This window comes from Penaeus vannamei, chromosome 2, assembly GCF_042767895.1.
Source record: "Penaeus vannamei isolate JL-2024 chromosome 2, ASM4276789v1, whole genome shotgun sequence".
NCBI classification, from domain to species: Eukaryota; Metazoa; Arthropoda; class Malacostraca; order Decapoda; family Penaeidae; genus Penaeus; species Penaeus vannamei.
The window spans coordinates 45,425,327-45,435,326 of NC_091550.1; the positions used below are offsets into that span (position 1 = coordinate 45,425,327).

At 35.3% G+C, this 10,000-nt stretch overlaps 1 protein-coding gene across 6 annotated transcripts in view; it reads left to right on the plus strand.

Moving 5' to 3' along the window:
* The window catches only part of LOC113809981 (ral GTPase-activating protein subunit alpha-1), a 48,255-nt gene that overhangs the window by 593 nt on the left and 37,662 nt on the right, over positions 1–10,000 (plus strand). For all 6 annotated transcript variants that reach the window (XM_070133531.1, XM_070133532.1, XM_070133534.1 and 3 more), the window contains exons 2-14: positions 3,390–3,500; positions 3,660–3,843; positions 3,962–4,205; positions 4,600–4,738; positions 5,644–5,773; positions 6,156–6,245; positions 6,411–6,585; positions 6,832–6,993; positions 7,251–7,411; positions 7,789–7,900; positions 8,434–8,556; positions 8,904–9,032; positions 9,169–9,310. In XM_070133531.1, the coding sequence (XP_069989632.1) occupies positions 3,390–3,500; positions 3,660–3,843; positions 3,962–4,205; positions 4,600–4,738; positions 5,644–5,773; positions 6,156–6,245; positions 6,411–6,585; positions 6,832–6,993; positions 7,251–7,411; positions 7,789–7,900; positions 8,434–8,556; positions 8,904–9,032; positions 9,169–9,310 (1,902 nt within the window). The remainder of the gene's footprint in view (positions 1–3,389; positions 3,501–3,659; positions 3,844–3,961; positions 4,206–4,599; positions 4,739–5,643; positions 5,774–6,155; positions 6,246–6,410; positions 6,586–6,831; positions 6,994–7,250; positions 7,412–7,788; positions 7,901–8,433; positions 8,557–8,903; positions 9,033–9,168; positions 9,311–10,000) is intronic.

Here is a 10,000-nt window from a genome sequence, read left to right on the forward strand (position 1 = left end):
AAGAATGTCATTTTCTTAGCCTGAGGCAGTGTTTCTGGCCTGGCTCTAGTTCTTTGTTATTTATGTGGTCTTTGGTCTTTTGTATTTATTTCTTCAGTGTAGTTTTGTGTCAGAGGAATTTACAAGAGTGTGTAGGATAAGTCTAATTTGTCGCTTTTGTCTTTAGTAAGAGCTGATGTTTTGGAATTTTGGATTTAAGAAAGTGCCTCGACGTATATGTATTTATAGGGGTCTTCTAATCTAGAATGATTTGATTGATTTTATGTGTTTTGATAGTGATTGCATTTTATGTAATATAGGAGGTATTATTTTAGAACTTAACGTCATGGAATGATAGATGTTAAAAGGCATCAGACCTAGTATTTACATTCCATGTGATGACTTACCATTACATGTATTAACAAGATACGCATACATCCATTGTCTTTTCAAACAGATAAACAAATAGATATTATGTTTATTTAACAGAATGGTTTTCAAGACTGACATTATTCAGAAAAATGGGGTTAATTCAGAATTTTGGACCCGATCAGCCAGAGACCAAGGCCCTTTAGTGCCATGGTCTCTGTGCTTTTGGCCCTGATATGTTGTAAGGTCTGTCTAGGGTAAATACGAGTTGTAGGAATTTGCTGTTTTTAGCCGCAGTACCTAAGGCTCAGAGGCCATGGCAGTTGCTTGAGACCTTGTTGATGTGTCTTGAATTAGAATCATTGGGCTTACCTTCACACTATGAAGATAATTTCCCATATCTAATTGTATTAGTCAATGTTTTTGTTTCAGTACTTCAGTTTTTGTGAATTTCATCACAGTCTTCATTTTAAGATTCACATTTTTTGTCTATAGTTTTGTGTGTAATTTAAGTGATTCTAGGCACTGTTAACTTTTAGAATATTATTTATGTTTTTGACTTCCACCTCACCCACCCAGTCCACACCTGTTATATCTTTAATTGTCAGAACCACAAGAAAAAGATGAGAGGAAATAATTTATTAGCTTTGCATATTGTATTGAATGACATGATAGTTTTCATATTTTGACAAAATGTATACATTTATATTATTACTGAAACGTAATTAAAAAACAGGGGGTAAGTGGGTGTTGTTAGGGGACAGCATAAGCATCTAGTTTCCATTGCAGTGGAGCTTTAGCAATTGTCTTCAGAGTATGGTTATTATTTTTTTTTATAAATATTTTCCATATTATTTATCAAATGACAATCATTATTTTATAAAAGTTTTACTCTGAAGGTACTCTGGAAATGGGGGGGGGGGGGTGGCATAGGGTATAGCTTTAATGGCTAGAGGTGCAAGTTGTGCCACAATGTCATGCTCAGTACATAGCACACACTGTGGTGATACTGTAACATTGGAGTATATCTTCTTGATATTCCACATTGCACTGTTATTATGATTGATTAGGCTCTTAAATTTCTGCTAAGAAAAAAGTAGACAAAATCAGTTAACAGCAATGCTAGTAATAAACATATGACAGCAATTTTGGACACTTGATTTAATAGGGAAGATTACATAACAGTTAAAAATCACTATATCATTGTAGTATTACTAAATGGAGCAAAAAAAAAAAAAAAAAAAATGTAAGTACTTATGCTACAAGTTTTTATATATGCATTTTCACATGGCACACATACATAACCTATCTATTTCTGACATTGTCTATAATTTACACCATAGAAGAAAAATGTGAAGGAAGTCATGGATGATTAGACTCCCCAGAAATGAATGAAATCAGGCATCTTATAGAACATATCAAGCATGACTTTATATATATATATAACTATTCGGTTGATAATCTGTGTGAAGTGAAGGTCAGCCCACAATAACTTAACAAAGTTATTGTGTGTACATGTCAAGTGATGCTATGGTTTCTATGTTTTGTGCTCTAGCGGTGGCCAGAAAACATGTTCAAATTATATTCTGCCAAGAAAGAGCTCAGACTTCCCACACAGAACCGGTGAAACCTCTTTGTCTTTCCAGTATATATGTGGTAGAAGTTTATTGTCTTTATATTTTTCCATATATGACTTTTTATTGAAGTTATTGAAAAGAAGTTTTAAAGTTTCCATACTTGTTGGTGATGTTTTCCATCCAGTTATACCACATCATCAGTAAAACTGCCAGTAATTTTGTAATCTTTGAGACAGGACACTTATTTGTTTTATAAAGATTATAAAACCTTTTGTCAGGATATGAGTTGAATCATATTATATTTGTCTCTTGATTGGTTTATCTTCCTGTTTATTTATTTTTTATTTATATGCCTATTTTATTTATTTATGTTTTATATATAGACACAGGCATATATTTCTTATAATTGTAAAACAATATATGTAATGTATTATTGCAGACTTGTCTTTGCTGGCTGTATCTAGTTCCTTGATCTATATATGCTATCCTTGTGCAATCTGAAATGAATATTTATATTATTTCGTATGTTGCCTGGCTGGCTGCTGACAGTATTGCATTAGGATTTGGGGGAGGTATTTTGTATAGGTGGTTATTTGCCAAAAACTTACAGTTGAATTGTGGCCACTATATGATTAAAAGTGCAGTTAGTGTTGAAATGATGAATATCGTCTGTTGCAAGTACTACTTGATTGTTGTCTTTGGAAGAGAATGTATATCATTATTTTCATATCTTGCTATTTGCTGAGTTTGTCTTCCATATCCTGAATATCTATAAAAAGTACAATATTTATTGTTGTTTTATGGTGGCCTTATCAGTTCCCATTATCAAATTGTAGGTGGGTGATTAAACTGTCAATAGAACACTTGATTAGATTTCCATGTTGGTTTCGCTTCTGACTTGGAAAGAAAGGATGAAAGATTTTAGAGGAAATATTTATTCATTCATCCAAGCTATGTGTATCTTATGTAATGTTATGATACAGTTGAAGCTACTTTGACCATTGTAAAGTATGGTTTTGATGTTTTAAAGAAAAATATGACATGATATCACTTGTTTCATGATGTTAGTAAGAGAAAAATATGAAATGTGTTATACTTTGATCTAAAGATTCATTGGGAAGAGAGTAGAAGTAATAAAAGAAGGATCAATAAAAGACATAAAGTGACCTCTACACCAGTTAGTGTTTAAATTGGCAATCATAGAAGATACTTTGCCCTTTTGTTTGACCTTTCTTGTACAGTCCTGAAGTATCCTGTATAAACTACATAAGCATATACCATATTACTAGGTATTTCTTTATTTATGGCAGCAGTGACCAATGTGATTCTGCCTTGCACTTAATGTAATAGCTATGTCTTATTGTTCTGTTTTAATCTTTTGACTATGTGTACTTTCAGCATCTTTTGTCCTTTCCAGGCTGACTTGTAATCTTGTTTAATTAATATAAGAATTTTTGTCTCCAGATAACCAGGAACCTGGGGAAGTGAAAGTCTTTTTGGAGGTAAACTACAGCCCTGTGTTCCATGTCTTCTATGAGGCATTCATCACATTCGAGGGAAATCTACGGCAGAAGGGTGAGCTGGCTGGCTTGCTGTCTAGTGAAAACTTATGTTAAGACTCAGTAATTGGTTTCATTGCTTTTAATGAGAAATCATTCATGTATCATTTTTAGTACAGATCTAGGAGACATTCATGTTTTAGTTTTTAATACTTTTATTTCTTGCTTTTGGCAGGAACTTTTGCTGTACAACGAAGTCACAGGGAAGACCTAGAATGTTCACTGTATGTGCTTGATCGTCTCCTGTGTATCCTTCCTGAACTTTTTGAGCGAAGATGGCAGTGCAACGCACTTACACATATATTCAAAAAAATCCTTCACCCTGGCAACACGGTGCGGTTACGGAGGGAGGCAATGAGGTGAGGACATTTATTGTTTCTATCAGGGCATCATGTAGCAGCTTACTGATTTTGATGTAAATTTACCCATGATGATGTGAATTTATGTCACATTTCACAACTCCATATTTGCTTACAGGTTGTTCATTCTGTGGTACATGATCGTCGGGGAGGCAAAGACCCCAGAGATGGACCGCATGTTTGCCTCCCTTGTCCCAGGGTTCCCTATCCCCCCTCCTGCTGCCATGCCGCCAGATTTGGGTTGTGGGGGAATCACCTGCGTGGAGCCCTCACCAGTCATCCAACCTTCCAACACTGAGAAGACCCCCGATGATCTTACTTCGTACTTCCTCAGGTCGCTCATGGATTTTATGGTCTCGCAGGTCAGTAAGGATTTTTTGTTGTATTTTTTTAGAAGTGCTCTCCTGCAGCTTACTTTTTATGTTCTTTTAGTGTCACCATTGTCAGTTGAATTTCCCATCAGTTAATAAGAAAGGAGTGATTTGATTTCCATGGTTTTGCAGTAACATTTTAATATAATGGTTTGAAATATTAAGGTTTAAAGAATAGATGTTAGGTAGTTCAGCAAAAGCTGAACAATATATAGAAAGAGAATTTAGATTTTCTTTTTTTCTCTCTTTTTTTGAGAAAATCATATGGACGTTTATATAGAAAGCTGAATCTCGCATATTTCCAAGGAAATATATGGCTTAAGAAAAAATGATATACTTGATATGCTCTAGGTGATCTTGGATTGAAGAAAGTACTCTTTTACAGGTCCGGAGGATTGAGTGGCGAGATCGCACACAACACACCAAATCTTTTTCATACCTGTTTGCAATGTTTCGTGCCTGGTATATGCCACACATTTTCCCCAGTTTCAATCCTGAAAATACACTCTATAAACCTAACCTGGGTAAGTCTCGCTCTTCTTGCAATCTTTTGTTATTAGATATTCATGCTAGGGAAGAGCCTATGCTTGATATGAATATCCATAAAACAATTTAGATTGTTGTGATAATGTGACGAGTGACTAGGGTAATAATTTATATTTAGAAGGTCTATATCTACATATTTTTTTACTGCTGAGTTTCGATTTCTAATAAGGGAATCTTTGCAAGTGATTTTGCATATTTAGGTACTTTATAGACATTGATTTAAATGGTCTTATCCCATACATGTTGAAGCAAAGACTCAAAAGACTTTCAGATGTAAGTCCAGTGACTTGATGTAAAATGGCATATTTTTTTGCTTAGTATTTCAACCTGCAGATTATAATTGCTGCCATCTTATTTGTCACAAAAAATTGAAAGATTTTTTTTATACACGTTACCCAGATTTGGACATAAAAACAAAGGGTTACTAATGAGATCACTAATGAGATCCTTTTAAGTCTCAGTTTCTTCCAAAACCATTGGCTATAGACATTCATGAATGGCACTGGAAATCTGTGAAAGAATCAAAGCTTAACTCATTCAGGATGGAGTAAAATTTTGTACAAAGTTTGGTGAAGCCAGAATGCGTCAACTTGTGCCATTCTGTGCCTCACAACTGGGCTCATGAGCTGCCATCTAGGCCATCAAGACCCAGCTCATTAGGGGATTAGACATTATCAAGTGCCGTGGAATTTTTTGCCATGAAAGCATGTCACCTGGTGGGAATGGTTTGCATAAGAATAATTTTTGAAATATGATCTTCATTAGAATGGGAAGAAAATTTTGCATGATAGTTTAGATTTTGAGGTATTCGTAAAGGAAAAGACAAATATGAAATTAATATTACACTGTTTCTTCATCTCTTTTCTCTTCATATAAATTCCAGAACTACCTGAACTGAGGGGCAGTCCTGGTGTGAGTCCTTACGGCACATGTCAGGTGGCAGTTGTGGAGTGGGTGCGGAAATTTGTCATAGCTACCTCACAGCGGAGTGGACAATCGCTATCGTCTGTTAGGTGGGACTCTGTTATGATGAATACTAATGTTCATAAGTCTGACGATTTTTGAAATTGCCCAAAATGTGTAAAGTGAAATGCTTGATGTGTTGTTTTTGAATTAAGGTATGTCATTTATTTTTGATAGCGCAGTGGGCTAAGGTTTCCAAAGACTGGTATCATATTTAGGGTGGTTGTAGTCAGTGATACCACAATTAAGTAGGACCCCAACTATTCCAGAACACTGGGGGAGATGGTGACTTGTAAGACCTTTAGGTTAAGGTCATGTGTCACCCAGTGTCTACCCACATTATTAAACTTATTAGATGAAGAGGAAAGTTTGTAAATGAATTATAATTCTGATTTTTGAGGAAGTCTTATTGCTGTTTTATACTGTTACTAGTGAGGATGATGGACGTCGCTCTGGCCACGGAGATGCACCGGAGGGAAGTACCAGTGACCAGGATTCAGTCACATCAGCATTTTACGTCAGGTAAAGATAATAAATATTGAATAGATTTTTTTATTTTTTCTAAGATGACCTGACATTAGAAATAAAAAAAAGGATAAAGAAACAGAGGTTGAATAATTATAGTTACATATAAGTAATTTTTGTTGATATATTCCATTTACATGTGTTAATTTCCACACCCCACAGTGATGAAGGAGGTTCAGGAGAGGATGGGATTATGGTGCGTGACATTCTCTTCTCCTCTCGTGAGAATATCAACTTCATCCATGAACTCTTTCGCCAAGCACTGTGTCTTAGTTTCCGTTATGCAGGGGTCATGAAAACTGTAATATTTTCCTACAAAGACTGGATACAGATGAATGTAAGTGCTACTTTTGATGTAATTGGCCATAGGGAATCAGAATGTTAAATAAAAATTCATCTTTTTATTTAGGGAAGGAATGATTGAATAATGGCTTAAAGATACTTCTACTCTATTGCTAGTACCTCTTTAAACTCCAAAAACTATCAGCTAGATTGGAATCTAATTGTGAATATATGATATTTGATTTTTTTTGGTTTGTTTTCTCTGGGAGAAATGCTGAACAGTTTCAAAATTTTATCTTAGACCCCAGAAATGCCCCCCTTCATGTTGGAGCCTTTGGAAGGAGGTACAAGCCCAAGGGATGATGCAGCAGGGCCTATGGAAAACAATAGCCAGAGACGCCTGCGCAATGAATCTTACCTTGGGGCTGTCAACAAAGAGATTCATATTCGAGCTGGCCTTCAGGTAAGTATAGGATAGCATTATGTTTATTTGTATATAGAAGCATTCTTGATGTTTATATTGAAAAATGGACATAATTATTATCATATAGATATAATGTTTTATTGTTGATTGATGCATTTATAAAGTCATGAAAACAAGGCTGTAAGATTTAGCAGAAGGATATCGGTAATTATCTTTTTGTTTAGTATATTTTAGAATGTAGTTTAGAGTGATTGTTTGTGTGATGGTAAGATTTTTGATAATATTACTTTCTTCAGAATGTTTTGCAAGTTTTCATCACAAGTGCAGCCAACGTGTTCCTCCTAGAGGTGTCTCCCGACTACCCACGTCTCTTGGATGAACAGGTTGAGGTTTGCAAACACGTGCTCAATATTTACCGATACATGGTCATGAACACTCGCATGGAACAGAAAACATGGTAAGTAAACAGTCATTTTAATCTTTACCTTTACATTGCCACATACCAATGTTGTGTTTTGCTATCAGTGATGAGAACTCCAGTGAAATTGATGAACAGTTCTTTCTTTGTTAGATGCCCATAAGCAAATACATTTGACTATAAAACCACATTTTTTTGTACACATTTATGATTTCTTATTTCATTAAAGAAAAAAAAAAAAAAGATTCATCATATAACAGGGCTTAGTAAATTATGGTACAACCAAAAGGACACAATTCCCAAATTTCATGCCCTGAAAATATGATTTGAGTAAAACACATGTATATTGATGCCTAAATATACACAGGATTACCTAAATGTACTTGATGCTCATAACTTCAAATATTCTCTACTAGGGAGCAACTACTGGTGGTGCTACTTCACATTACCTCCCAGACTCTTTGCGGTCGACCTGCCACCCACAAGGAGGACTCTCTGGGTGGGAGGTTTGCCTCAGCACTGTTTCAGGTAGGTTACAATACATCACTTGCTTTTTCAATCTGGTAGGACTGAAATGGGCTGCTTTCCTGTTGATTTACAGACATGCATATGGAAAAAGGGATATGGTGTTCTTATTTTTAGTTTGAGTTACTGTCAAAATGAACAAGGGAAAATGGTCATAGCAGTGTCATAGAATGAATAGAATTACAAAATAGTTTAATTTATTTTCAACATAAAAGACAATCACAGTTCTTTTTAGGTTCAACCATAGAATGAGTGAGTTGACAGGTTCTCTTGATGACCAACTGAGGGCTTGCTCGTTTCTCAACCAATGCCAAATTCTTTTTCTTTCTTCTTATGATAGGATGTTGAGTGGTGTTAACTTTTGATAATAGTAATTCATGATACTAGAGGCTAGAGTGTAATTTGAAAACCCAGTAATAACTGAAAAGCTTGTAAACTTGAGTGTAAACATTAAGTGAGAGGGTTGACGGTGATTGTAATTTCAGATTTTGGAAGTAAAAGAAAAAAAAAATTAATATAATTTTTTATGCTTTCAGACCCTTATTGTTTCCTGGATTAAGGCCAACCTGAGTGTGGTAATCTCGGGCGATCTGTGGGACCAGCTCCTCCTCACCCTTTCTTCCCTTACCCACTGGGATGAGCTGGTTAAGGAGTGGGCTGTAAGTTGCACTGCATTTTTCATCAATTTTTTTTTGTGCAATAAGTTATATTCTAAGTTTGATTAAAAAAAACTGAAAATGGTTGTGCTCTGCTCCATTCCCATATGAAGAGTGGTTGTGAAGCCTTTATTAATATCCAACCAAGATGATGTGAGACCACCAAGGAGGCCCACCAAGTCTTGTGGTTACTCTGGCCGAGAAGCTCCAACATTGCTAAACTCTTGTATTGATTTCCATTTGATTTTGTTTAAAGAAAAAGAACAAATGTAACTTAAAGGAAGATGGTATGCAAAAATAATGCATTAAGATGAAGTTAGAATTATAATAAAAACCATATTGCCTTCCAGAAAACATTAGACACACTAACTAGGGTGCTTGCCCGCCATGTGTACGGCTTGGAGCTCAATAACCTCCCTCTGGAGCGAGTGACAGAGCGCCGGATGATAAAGCGAGGCACCAAGTTAACAGGATTAGATGTAAGTTTGGTTTGATTTACTTTTATGATGAGGTGTTATGGATTCAATATACTATGATAGAAATAGTCTTTTTTGAAATTACTACTACTATACTTATTATATGTCAGTGAATAACACGTTTCATTATGTTTTGCAGTCTGTACGAAGCAGTTTTGCTCGAAGCTGGAGTAGTGTACGCATGGAACGCCAAGTTAGTGCTGCGGAAGGACATACCAGTGCAGCTCCCACACTCTCTCACCTGCAGGAGGAAGCCCATGCAGACCATTCTGCTTCACATAGTTAGTATTGAAGTTATGGTTATATCGCCTATGTAAATGTAGAAATAGGTGTAAATATAGATGTAAATCTTTAAATAAGAAATATCAGATTAATGGGTTCCAGCTTTTACATATACAGAAATTGTCATTTACCACTATGCATTTCAGGGCTGTCTTATTTGAGAAATGGTATCATTGTAATAAACAAAAGAGTCTGTAGGTTTTGGCTTCAAATCTGTCTTTCATGTTTGGGGGAATTAGCTTCAAAAAACAAATTTCCCAAGATATTGCAATACATGGTCTAATAAACATAGGAAGGATCTTGACAAAAAGGCTTATATCAAGTTCACTAACTAAAGCTTCTGTTTTACTTGCAATTGCTTATACATTGCAACTGTCTGCAAGTAAACTGATTGAAGTAAAACTTTTATGCATATTTGAGAAGAATTCTGAGGCTGAATATTTCAATTCATTTGTACCTTTAGATTTTGAAGAGAGGCTATATTGTATTCAGTCTGTTGCATTAAAACCAGCAAAAATATGGCTTTTGATTTAATAGACCAGAGAAGTTAATGGAAACCCTTTCCTCATTAGCTTATTAAATCAAGAGTGTACTGTATATATTTGTGGATGTATATGAAGTACTCAGTTTGGCATATATATGAATTTTTTATCTCTGTCAGTGGTTTTCCTCTGATTGACTGTGATTCC